Source organism: Trifolium pratense, linkage group LG5 (assembly GCF_020283565.1).
Source record: "Trifolium pratense cultivar HEN17-A07 linkage group LG5, ARS_RC_1.1, whole genome shotgun sequence".
NCBI lineage: Eukaryota > Viridiplantae > Streptophyta > Magnoliopsida > Fabales > Fabaceae > Trifolium > Trifolium pratense.
The window spans coordinates 26284821-26298338 of NC_060063.1; the positions used below are offsets into that span (position 1 = coordinate 26284821).

Here is a 13518-nt window from a genome sequence, read left to right on the forward strand (position 1 = left end):
TGGCCATTTTCTTTTGCTTTCAGCATAAGGCACAACACTTTGAAGGCCTGCAGTAGCCTCTTTATCACACACAGCGCTGCACCTGGGGCAAAGCATCACTTCAAAATTCTTGAGTTTGCACCTATTCAGGAAGTCCACCAATTCTTCCTCAGCATTGGGATACACTTCACGCACCCTCTTCTCATACTCTTCTTCAGGTACAACCTCAATCTGAGCAGCAGCATCTACGACTTCAACCATGTTGCAGTCATAAACTTCGACATAGGTGGCATCAGCAGTTGGCAGAGGATCTGCGTCCACCTTCATTGGAGGCTTTGCCTTATCAGCATATTTCAGCCTTCCTTCATTCAGCGCTTTTTGCACCAAATCCCTGAAAACAACACATTGATAAGTCTTGTGTCCCAAATAGTTATGAAACTTACAATAACCCTTTTTCTTTCTTTGTTCTATTGGTGGTATTTTCATATCTTTTGGCACAACTATTTGGCCATCAGCCACCAACAAATCAAAAATTTCATCACATTTTGTAATATCAAAAGTATAGGTTTTTGTGACAAACTTGTCATTTTTGGGTTCGACTGGATTTTTTCCATTCGAAGGCCTCAACAGTTTACATGTGTAAGGAGGCCCAGGCTTTAATTCAGCCACATTGACATCACTGTCCTCAAATTCCAAGTATTCGTCATCAATTTCATAATCAATTTCATTGTCATAAGAGTCAATAAAACTAATTTCTTTCTTTTTCTGAAACTTAGAATTTCTAACTTTTTCAGCTTTTAACCTTTCGATCTATCTCACTCTATCAGCTAATTGTGACATGTCTCGAAGGTATTGTGTATCTAATTTCTTCCTGATCGAATAATCTAGGCCACCAGCAGCCATTTCGACTAGCTCATGTTCAGGCACTTGGGTAAAACATCTGGCCTTAAGCAAACGAAACCTATTTAAGTAATCATCAATTGACTCTTGGTTTTTTCGTTTGACACTGGCTAGTTCTTTGAGACTTATTTTGGTTTGGCCCATATAAAATTGTTCATGGAAAACTCTTTCCAATTGGGTCCAACTATGAATCGAATTGGGAGGCAAAGTTGATAACCAAGTAAAAGCGTTCTTGGTAAGCGAATTGGGGATGTACTTCATTCGCAGATTTTCATTATTTGCCAAATTCCCAGATTCAGCTAAGTACCTAGCAATGTGTTCCAAAGTCGACTCACTAGTATCTCCAGCAAACTTAGTATACTTTGGGACTTTCCAACTCCTTGGCAACTCTGTTTGCAACACATACTCATTGAATGCAGAGACAAAATTTGGTCTTCGACAACCTGTGTTCAGACCATTTTGGGCCAGAATCATTTCTACTATGTTAGTCAAGTTATTTTGGCCAAGTAAGTTATTGTTCTAAACCTCTCGAACCACCTCATCAGCATCTTGGTTTCTCATAACCATCACCACTGGAGGGTTTTGATTAACCACTTGAGGATTTTGATTTATCACTTGAGGATTTTGATTAACCTCGTAAGGGTAATGAGTCTCCTCTTGTATAATTGGTGCAGGTGTTGGGTTTGGAACTGTTTCATTGGCCACATAAGCTGGCCTTTGTTGCACTGGAGTTGCAGACATTGCAGGTAATATTACTTGTGGAGTAACAGGATTTACTCTTGGTGGTGGAGGGGGTGTACCAAAAAAATCAGCAATTCGACTCATTTGAAATGCTAACATTTGGTAACCGTCATTGGTATTTTGAATTAATGGATTAAACACAGTACCAATTTGCTGCGTCAAGAGGTTAACCATTTCATGATTACTCTCATCCATTTGTTGTCTTAATGACAAAACAGACGCAGTAGTTAAAGGTGTGGATGTTACCCTAGACGAAGTGTACCTATCAGGTTCGAATACTGGCATTCCAAGGCCAAGTGTAGGGGGAGGCCCATACATAGGATTAAACCCTGAAGATACTTTTGGACGTCCATAACCGGCGGTTACAGATGGGAATGCCATAGTTGTTATTGGCATAGTTGGAATGACATCGTGAACGTTCGAGATTACAGGACTAGAAACCGCCGAAGAAGTTACTGAACTAGTCGTGCTCGAACTCTGTGTGGGTGGATCGACTCCTCCACTCGAACTTGCCTCACTACTCATTGCGCTAGAACTTTGGTTTTTACTAGAGTTATATCTTTGAGTAGTTCTAACCATAACCTATCAAAACTTACGAACAGACAACAAGTTTCTCATTCCACGACACAAATATTTTTTAAACAAACACAAAACCAGTCCTACTAGGCGTGCCAATTTGTTTACGTGGAAATTTGGTAAACAACCGCTAGTTTAAGTATTTAAACTCGCGAGATCAACTAGTAAATCTCAGGACAATTTTGTGTTTTGTTTACTTAGAAAAATGTTTGAGTGTTCGTCCAAAAAGTATAACAAACACTTAAGAATTAAATCTTTTGCAAACGATGAAAGAAAAAGCTAGTTCGAATTGCCTCGAAACAACAATTTCATAAACAAACATTAAATAAGACTAAAGAACATTGCTGGAAAGTAAATTGCATTGAATGAAAAGCAATTACAAAGTAAATGGTTCACAAAACATACATCTTCTCCTCGATATTCCTTTCGCTCGATCGCTGAGTACTTAGAATTTTCAGAGAAAGTTCTGTATAAAATTTTGTGACCCTTGTTCTGAATGAAAAACTACTATAAATACTATGACGAAGTGGTAACTGCTTCTTGATTATCTGGACGCTCTTCGATTTGTCACGTCGACCCACGTTCTCCACTTTCGACTCTTCTTTCTTCAGTGCGCGCCAATACTCTATTGGGCCGTTGTTGTTTTCTTTTGGGCCTGGACCAACTGGCCCTTTGATTTGTTTCGCCGTTTCGACACGCTCCTTGGCGGATTAACCTACAAGCATTAACTTCGACGCCTTCGAAACTCTTTCTCGTTTCGACATAGTTGAAGCTTCGACACAATATCTGAAAGTTTTATTTTAACAACCTAACCTTCAAATAAATATTGGACCCACCAATTATATTTAATTGATAAATACCAAATTTATGCCCAACAGCTGCTGTCCGCACAGTGCAGAACCGTGCAACAGAGGTTCAGCCTGATGCTGTTATGAACATGTGGAATAAACGGTTACCAGGTCGCTTCAAATGTAATATTGAGGTCGCCTTTACAAGAGATAAAACGGAGTAGTTTTTCGCCAAAATGTAATGTTCATGTCGGTGAAGCACTTGCTCTCCAATCTGCTCTTAATTGGGTTCATCAATTTAATTTAGGACCAATTTGTGTGATGAAGAGACTTGCTATGCAAGAAAAAGAAATGCAGGACATTAAAATGGTTAAGGCTGAGCAAAATATCCGTACTCGCCCGAAACCCGATAACCTGAGACATAATTGGGTGACACAGGTCGAATTTTCTCGGGTTGCGGGTGCTAAATTCACCAAAATCAATCATAAGTGGGTCTGCATGGTCGGGCCCGGTTCAAGAAAACAAACCCACCGGTACCTAGACCCGCCCGCACTATGTAACGTAATAAAGAGTGAGACTGTAATGTCAAATTTTTCTGTTCTTTATCTAGCCACAATACAACTTTATGTCACTTTATAATATAACTTTTCCTCTACTAGGTTCTTTCCTCTCTCCAAATAGTCAAAAAACACACAAACCAACACCATTTTTTGACATTTGATAGCAAGTAATTAATTACTACTACTCCATAGTACTCCTATTTGAGTGTTTGTAAATTTTCTTCCTCATAAAAAAACTATTTCACAAGTCACGATAACTTTGTTTGTAAAAAGGTAAAGGATAATAGTAATAAACAAATATATACTCACTATATCCAAAACAAACACACAACTATTTTTATTGAACTACAAACATACTACTACTATAGTGGTATCAATATATTTCAGTTTCCAATAAACAAATATAATATAATACCTTTTCTTCTTCCATAGTACTCTTTCTTCTTCAAAGTCATGGAAACAACTAGTAGTTTGTAGTTTATCTCTTACCCACATGAATCCGCCCGATTTACCTGTTAACTGAACCAACCGCCAACCGACTTAACCGATCAAGGAAATGGGCGGAAGTGGGTAACATTTTAAGCTTCTCGAAACCGACCACTGCTCACCCCTAAAAATGGTAAACATCAAAGATATGTAGAAAAGATTCTAATGCTAGTTTAAGAAATTTGTGTGATGAAGAGACCCAAGGTTTTAAATTGTGGACCGCATCACTTGATGCGGCCGCAATATTGCGGATGCGGTAGGCACTGCAACCGCATCGGACCGCAATTGCGGTGTGAACTCAAATCACAAGTGATGCCGCATCGCAACCGCAACGCAACGGCGTTTTTCCGCAACGCAACAGCGTTTTGACCGCATTGACCGCAACAGTCATTTATGCCCCAAATCAAGGAAAAAAGGTAAAACTAAAATCAGAGAATCTTAGAATCAATTTCAGAAAACACAAGAAAACAAACGAAAAGCAAAAAAACAGAACAAAACAGAGGAAAAGCAAAAAAACAGAACAAAACAAACGGAAGGGAATCAGAATAAACTTACTTTTTTTCCTTTACGTCAATTCAATTCATTTTAGAATCTCTTTTTTCTCTAAATCATAGACTTGGTGCTGTGAAGAGTTGTAATTTTATCGTTCCTCTGATTCAATGTGTCCTCCCTTCCTTTCCTCTTTCCAATCGGTCTGATATGCTATGTGATATCTCTCAAGGTATGTTATTGTTAACTACTTATTCAAGTTCTGTTCTTTCCTCTTTCTGGCTTTTTGGGTTTTATTTGGAAATTTGATTTCTAATTCTAGGTTTTGTGTTTCTTTGGGTGTTTGTGTGAGTGGGTGAGAATGAGATGATTCTTTGTAGAGAGAAATAGCAGAGTTGGTTCTGAGAGAGTGAGGAAGGAGATAGAGAAGAGAAAATTTGGGATTTGTGGTTTTGAGAGAGTGAGGAAGAGATAGGTTCTGAGAGAGTGAGGAAGAGATAGGGAAGACGGAAGAGATAGGTTCTCGAGAACTCAAGAACAGAGAGAATGAGTTTTTTGTTTTTTTTAATAATAAATAGAAATGTTTAATTATTATAATAATTATAATTATCTATAACAATATATAAAGGGGATAAGGGAGTTTGGGCTGGATTTTTTTTTGTCTATTTTGCCCTTAACTTCCTTTATGGTTTTTTAATTATTCCATAATTGCCCTTAACTTCCTCTTTTTTTTTTTATGGTTTTTTCATCTATATCTATTCTATACTATATCTATAACAATATATAAAGGGGATAAGGGAGTTTGAGCTGGATTTTTTTTGGTTCATTTTGCCCATAACTTCCTTTATGGTTTTTTAATTATTCCATAATTGCCCTTAACTTCCTCTCATTTTTTTTTTATGATTTTTTCATCTATATCTATTCTATACTATAATATATAAAAAGAATACATGAGTTTTGGGGTAGAATTTTCATAATACCAACATTACCCTTGCTTTTTATATAGTAAGTGATATTTATCTTAATTTTTTTTTAATTACTATTGTGTTAGTTGTAAACAAAAAAATTGTGTTAGTTTATATTTTTTATTCGTAGATAATTATTAGTTAGTTTATGTTATTGATTGACATTTATTTATTATTATATTTAATTTAATAGGTACGATTAAATATACACAATGCCACCAAGAGAAGCATTTCCTACAAAAAGATTAGAGGGTGCTCCAAGTGATGATATTAGATGGCACTTTGGAACACCGATACCTGGAAATAGAAACAATGTTCGTTGTGAACTTTGTAGAGAAATAATAAGAGGTGGCATTACGAGATTGAAGCAACATATAGCACATATGCCAGGACAGGTCAAACCTTGTCCTAGAGTGAACAGAATAGTTAGGGAAAGTATGATGAAACTTCTAGTTGATGCAAAAGCAAAGAGAAACGATTCTAAAAGAATGAAAGAAGAATTCGAAGAACATTTAAGGGGAGATGTTGTTGAAGTAGATGATGTGGATCATTCTAGTGATGATCAATTAAGGTTTGCTACACAAGAGAGTCTCAGATCACATCATGAATGGGAAAATAGGCAAAAATTCAGATATGAAACAGGAGGATATAAAAATGTTTATGACCAAGGTGGAAGTTCTCGTGCAAGTGTTAGCGGAGGTGAAAGACCAGAAGATCTAACTTTTTCTTTGAGGTCTACCAACGTTGATCTTGTGAGGACCAAAAGCATGAGGCAACCTAAAGTCAATAAGGGCATGCTAAACACATGGAGGAAGAGGCTTGGAGCGGCCGTAAGCAAATTTATAATTTATGAGCGTTTGCCTATGAATTTATCTAATTCTCCCTGGTTGCATAATTTGATTTATATAGCCTCTAAGGTGGGAAAAGCTAAATTCCCAACTCCTTATGAAATCTCAAATGTGTATTTAGAGGCTGAATATGAAGAAATGAAGCAATGGATAACTAGTATGAAAAAAACTTGGAAACAAAAAGGGGCAACAATAATGTGTGATGGTTGGACAGACGGTATCAACCATTCTCATATTATGAATTTTTTAGTGTATTGTGAAACGTTGATCTTGTGAGGACCAAAAGCATGAGGCAACCTAAAGTCAATAAGGGCATGCTAAACACATGGAGGAAGAGGCTTGGAGCGGTCGTAAGCAAATTTATAATTTATGAGCGTTTGCCTATGAATTTATCTAATTCTCCCTGGTTGCATAATTTGATTTATATAGCCTCTAAGGTGGGAAAAGCTAAATTTCCAACTCCTTATGAAATCTCAAATGTGTATTTAGAGGCTGAATATGAAGAAATGAAGCAATGGATAATCAACCATTCTCATATTATGAATTTTTTAGTGTATTGTGAAAAAGGAACAGTGTTTTGGAAATCAGTTGATGCTTCCGATGTTGATAGTAGAAACACAGAGTACTACTTTCAATTATTGGATAAAGTTGTGGACGAAATTGGCGAAGAATGTGTTGTTCAGGTGGTTACAGACAATGAAGCTGCACTAAAAGCAGCCGGTCACAAACTAATGGAAAAGAGGCCACATTTGTATTGGTCTTCTTGTGCGGCTTATTGTTTAGATATTTGCTTAGAGGATATAGGGAAGAAAAAAAATATACAAAAGTTATTAAGTGAAGCAAAGTTGGTGACAACATTCATCTACAACCATACGTATATTGTGAGTCTCATGAAAAAATATACTGGAGGTAGAGAGATTGTTCGTCCTGGTGTAACCCGATTTGCAACACAATTTCTACAACTTCAATCAATTGTGAATCAGAAGGAAGGTCTGGAAAACATGTTTCATTCGGAAGAGTTTAGAAAAACAAAATATGGCAAAGAGAAGAATGGGCCAGGATATGAAGCAAGGAAAATTGTTTTGAGCAAGGAGTTTTGGAGTAAAGCCAAAGATATATTGAAGGTGTACGAGCCTATTGTTCAAGTTTTAAGACTAGTTGATGGTGACGAGAAACCAACAATGGGTTTCCTATATGAAGCCATTGATCGAGCAAAACAGGCAATTCAACAAAATTCTCGTTATCATTCCACCTATAATGATATAATTGACAAGCGTTGGAAATTCATGCATTCTGATCTTCATTCTGCTGGTATGTCTATATTTTAATTTTAATTTCTTCATATAATTTTAAAATATGTTTCTTCATGTCATGTAATTTTTTCATGCATTGTGATTATATTTTTTTAATTAGGTTATTTTCTTAATCCACAATTTCAATATGGAGTTGAACATGGAGATGATGTCTATAAGGAAACATTTGAAGGGACGGCTAGAGTGATAACGAAATTAGTAAGAAGTATAGATGATCAAATCAAAGCTCTGAAACAGGTTAGTAATAAATGAAATATTTTAATCTGATAAATTATTTGTTATAAAAAATATGTTTACATATTAATGTATTTTGTTATGTTATTTAGTTGACTCTTTACAGAGAAAAGAGTGATTCATTTGGTACACGTCTTGCTCAAGATTCTTGGTCAAAGATGAGGGCAGGTAAAATACTAATCCATTTTTTATAAGTTTCGCAAAATTAACTTTGTTTTTTAATATATATAATTATAACCAATAATTTGCTTTTTTTATTGTTTATTTACATAGATTCTTGGTGGGGGTATTACGGTACATGTGCTCCTGAACTTCAACTTGTAGCTATAAAAGTTGTTAGTCAAACAACTTATGCTACAAATTGCGAGAGAAATTGGAGTACATTTAGTTATATTCACACAAAGACGAGGAATAGATTGAAGTATAGAAAGTTACATAAACTTGTCTTCACACATTACAACATGAAGCTGAAAATGAGACAAGAAATGAGGAGAAGTCAAGAAGAAATAGAAACAAGTTTTGATCCTATAAATCTTAACTATATATTTCAAGAAGATCCTTTATCTGAATGGATAGAAGAGAGAGAAAATCCATTATTGGATGGAGTTCAAAATGCAGAATGGTTGCATATAGAAGATACAGATGATGAGATTGTGGAAGTTGATGATGATAACAATGGATCAAATGATGGTGATGATGGTGGTTTAAGTCCACCAAGCGGTAACAGTGATAATGGGGGTGGTAATGAAGAAGCTGGCGAAGGTGGTGGTGGTGGTGATGATGATGAAGATGCACCAATAGACCATGATCCATACGGTGAAACACCACCTATTTATAGGCGTTATAGAAATTTGACTGATATGGATCGTTCTGATGGTTCACTACTTAACAGTGGAGGAGATGTGTCACATTCTAGATCAAGAAGAGGTAAAAGGAAACAAAATGTTCCACTTGAAGATTCTTCTTCTTCTAGTATTGCTCAAAGTTTTAGTGACTTTGGGATTGGTGATTCTTCTCAAAATAGTCAACAATCTTATCCGCCTATTTATCAATATCCTTATTTCAACTCATATAACCAATATGCAAGTGATCAAGCTCCTTCCAACTACCAACAAGCAATGAATTACCAAGATCCTTATTATGAACAATCAAGTGATGGATTTTTTGGTTATGTCTTTGGGCAAGGAGCTACACAAGATGATAGCCAGAGTGAAAGTACAAGTAATGCTCCTCCACGTCATTCCACCATGTGGTAAAAAGTATCATGTAAGTTATATTTTAAAAAATTTAAATTTATATTCAGTTAATTTTTATGATGGGAAATATAAATACTCTTGAGTTATTAAGATATTTGATTATTAATTTTTCTTTCTATTTTTTTCAGCTAAGACCATATATTTATATGGAGACAAATATGATGTTGCTTTTCAAAGTCAAAATTGCAACTTAGTGCATTTATCTATTTGTGATGTATTAATTGTATTAGTATTTGCATAAACAATTATGAATGTTATTTATGTTAATGTTTCTTCCATTCAAGTCAAGGTTATATTATTCATAAATAAGACACAATGTCTTAAAAATGAATTAAAATTGATATAGAATTATAAGTAAAAGATATATAAGGAATTACAATAATTATAGTATTTTTTTGTGTTTGTGCGGATAAAAAATTATTTCACGCTGCAACGGTTGCAATTGCATCGCAGTGTCTGCATTAGCCGCAATCGCAACACCTGCAACCGCAACCGCATCCACGACCGCAACCGCAATTTAAAACCTTGAAGAGACCTGTTATGCAAAACATTAAAATGGTAACCACCAAAGATATATAGAAAAGATTTTACTTCTAGTTTAAGAAATTTGTGTGATGAAGACACCTGTTATGCAGGAAAAAGAAATGCAGGTACAAGTTCATTGAATTCTATCTCACCAATTTTTTTTCCCACTGGTTTATATACATCACTTTCACAACACAAATTTCTCATCAAACAAATTTCTGTTTCTACTGCTGATTTATATATATATATATATATATATATATATCCCTCACTTTTGGTGTTCTTACCTATTAGCTGAAGTCTAAGAACGAGAAGAGGAAGAAGAAGAAATGAGCGATGCGTGTACAAGTCAACAAGGTTGTCACAAAAAAATAAAAAATAGTTCCCCCTCCTGAATTAGTCAGATGTCCTTGCGATTCAAAACCTCGAAAATATGTATTTTTCTTCTTTTAGTCTCAACCTCTCTCTCAACTTATGTATACTATTTTTTTAAACTGTTTTAGTTTTGGAATGATCTAAAATGTTGTTATTTGTTTGATTTTTTAGATAGGAAAACATCACACGGCATAAATGTTTCATGTAATAGGAAATGAGCCTAGAGATGAAGTTGAAGTTTATACATGGATGGATGCTACTCTAAAAGAAATAAACCATGTTTGTATATTCATTTAATCTGAGTTTTGTTTTTCTTTTTCAAAATCCCTACATTTTATTCCAATTATTTGAAGCAGCTTTTGGATTAGCTTATATGCTTATGCTCGTTTTAAATGTATATTTGGTATAGGTCAAACTTAAGGTTCATCATATTGCAACGAGAAGAAATGCAAAGTTCTCGCTTGCTACTGTGTCTCGTAATAAAAAATTTAATTACGAAGTTCGAAAGGTAAATCTCCTCTATTTATTTCTCATGTTTTTTTAATGGTGAATAATATTATACACTACTTCCGTCCCTAATTATAAGATCATGTTTGACCACTACACGTACGCCAATCAACAATTTTAAAATTTAATAAAAATTGAATAAGATTTTATATATTAATATTTATATTCTCATTATAAAAATTTAATATTTTGAAAATACTCATCAAAATAAATTGAACAAGATCTTATATATTAACATTTATATTTATTTATATATTATTAAAAAAATACGGTCAAAACAAGGTAAATGAATAGTACATTTTTGTTAAACAGAGTCTTATAATTAGAGACAGAGATAGTATAAAATACAAAAATAGTACAAAAAAAACATGAAAAAGAGTTGTGTTTTGGTTTTTTAGTTGTTTACGATATGATTTTTTATGCACTATGATGGGTCAAATCGGATGTTATATTAAGGGACAGTAGGCGGGAGATTTCTTTCCACGTTAGGCGGGAGACTTGAGGAAAATGCCACAATTTAAGTGTTTTTCCCATTTTACCCCTGCAAAGCCGTTGTGAAAAAAATGTAGCCAGTAGTGCTCTCTCTATAGCCAATACTAATTTCTTTGCATTTCTCTCTTCTTCTCACTCATCTCTCGTTCTCGTTCCCCACCAGTGCGCTTCCCTCCGTCGTCAACCTTGGAGGCGCCACCGTACCTTCTCCTCTCAGAACTGTTCCGCCACTATACGGCCCCTACATTTATTGGTTAGTAGCTAGCTATTGCTCTTTGTTCAAGTTTTTTCTGAAATCAAATCTAGGGTTTTGTTATTGTTTCGTTAAATGATGAATTTTGTGCAAATTTAGGGTTTTGTTCTTGTTTTGGTGTTCCTTAGAGTATTTGGACTAAATTTTAAACCAAATTGTTGCTTATATTTTGGAACGGAGGGAGTATTGTTGGAGCAATTGTTGACCTGTTTGTTCCTCAAAACATAGTTGTCATGATTCAGACATGTTTAGAAAATATCTCGTAGGATTGTGTATGTATGAATGTACATTCATTGAGTGCTTTCAATTTGTAGATAAATGTTTTCCACAAGATATCAATTGTACTCCTAAAATTGAATGTTTTTTATTAATGTTTACAGGGAATTTTTCATTCAAGGAAAATGAAGCGTGGTGGTTCAAATATTGGCGTCGTCAACGTTACCAATAGCAATGACAGTGATGAATTGGATCCAGAATACGCACTATTCCTTAATTCTGTGACGATTCTTGATGGCAATGACGATTATATGCATGTTAAGAATACCACAAACACATCCCAGGAGGAGAATATGAGTAATTCTTCTGATTCGGATCTAATTATTGATGACAATGAGGATTATGACGATTCTCAATTTAGGACAAGACTTATGGAACGTCTTAACAAGCCTTATGACCATGAAGAGTATAAGAACCTTATAAGCAAATTATGTGACACAAATCAAAAGGAACGCCACTTCAAACAACGGCCGAGGGTGGTTGAATCATATCACTCGAAAGGTTTCACGACACCGTATTGTGAAACCTACCCTGGTAGGTCCATATTTTCTCTGTAGTCAAGGTAGTTCATGGTGCCTTTTAAACATGGGATCATTCTTTTACTGACTAGTAATAATTTATAATCATCACTAAATTTGGGTTAGATTTTGCTGAAAGAACATCATTTGGGTCTATATTCTAATTTGTGGTTGGTTTGTGCATGTTTTTTGGTAGCTTCTACTACGTCTATTAGATTTTTAACTTCTATTCTCATTATCGCCCAACTCTTTCTATGTTCAATCTGATTTGAGGCCTATATCAAATAATTTGTTTCATAATTGTGCAGATATAACCAAAGCTATTGCTAAGGTGTCCACGGAAAAGCCTAGAGTTTTGTTTCTCTTACGCGGATTTTTTTTCTGGTTGGAAGTAAGTCAATAAAGTTATGTTCACATAATTTGCATTATTCGATCCTTATCGTGTATGAAGAATATTTTGCCGTAGTAGGTATGTATCAGGTTGAGTCGAATCAGTCTCTTGCAAATTCAATGGCAAGAGATATAATGCACCGGGTTGCCCCTTTGAAGCAATATTTTTATAAACTATGTTGCTTTAGGCATTCAACAGGCGTGATTTATGAGATTGAACCAACTCAATATTGTGGAATATGGTTAACATGGTGGTGATGAGTTTTTATGGCTTCAAATTTAGAGCACTTTCTTTCTGGTTATGTTTTTTATCCTTAGAGCTATGGTAGCTCTTGAAATGAGCCATAGTCTAACACTCTAACTCTAACTATATAGGTAGACGATTTTTTTGGGGTTTGATTGTTCGCCTATGACAATGAATCCCCTATGGTATTCTTTTCATACACATGGATCCAAGGATCCAACCTAAGAATATTGTCTATTTAGTAGTTTTAAGTTATGATTATTTGTGACCTTGCATATTCTCATGGAATCCACTAGATTATTGTACAGTTCTGTTTGGTGCATTGTTTCATAGTAATTCAACTTTTGATATTTTTGTTTCTAAGACAGGTGAATATGTGAGTGTCTTGTATACATCTTTTGCTAACTGTTGTGAATTGCTCGCGATGGAAGTTTTATCTTGATGTACTTTTATCTGTCCATTTTTGCAGAACGTGAGCCACATGGGATCATTTCAGCCTTGGCATGATGAATTGTGTTTGGAGTTATTGCGAAAAATGTAAAATTGGAGTCTCATATATGTAGGATTAGGAAGCAATGGTATCAAATCTGCAGAGGCAACAATGTTTGTGTACAATTAAACTTTTCACTGAACCATATATTGTGCAGTTTGTAGTGTAAGAGTTATTTCCAAAATATATAAACTTGTTGTAATAGTGTTTATAACTATTAATAATCAAAATTATATTAGTGTTATTGAATGTGTTCTAGTGGTTGAGCAATGAATGGGGCGACCTGCATGTGCATGGTTCGATTCCCGTAACT

The 13518-nt window shown here is 34.9% G+C and overlaps 3 protein-coding genes across 3 annotated transcripts; all 3 read left to right on the plus strand.

Moving 5' to 3' along the window:
- Positions 1–5972: 5972 nt before the first annotated feature.
- LOC123886341 lies at positions 5973–8294 on the plus strand. Its single transcript, XM_045935668.1, has 6 exons — positions 5973–6549; positions 6762–7643; positions 7746–7882; positions 7972–8047; positions 8153–8214; positions 8268–8294. The coding sequence occupies exons 1-6, from the start codon at positions 5973–5975 to the stop codon at positions 8292–8294; spliced, it is 1761 nt and encodes a 586-aa protein (XP_045791624.1).
- On the plus strand, positions 8169–9402 carry LOC123887231. The gene is made up of 2 exons (XM_045936509.1): positions 8169–9145; positions 9269–9402. The coding sequence occupies exon 1, from the start codon at positions 8341–8343 to the stop codon at positions 9133–9135; it is 795 nt and encodes a 264-aa protein (XP_045792465.1). The 5' UTR covers positions 8169–8340; the 3' UTR covers positions 9136–9145; positions 9269–9402.
- Positions 9403–9973: 571 nt separating this feature from the next.
- LOC123887229 lies at positions 9974–13364 on the plus strand. The gene is made up of 7 exons (XM_045936508.1): positions 9974–10095; positions 10207–10314; positions 10445–10543; positions 11198–11287; positions 11668–12097; positions 12390–12472; positions 13185–13364. Exons 2-7 carry the CDS (start codon positions 10231–10233, stop codon positions 13254–13256), a joined length of 858 nt encoding a protein of 285 aa, XP_045792464.1. The 5' UTR covers positions 9974–10095; positions 10207–10230; the 3' UTR covers positions 13257–13364.
- Positions 13365–13518: the final 154 nt, after the last annotated feature.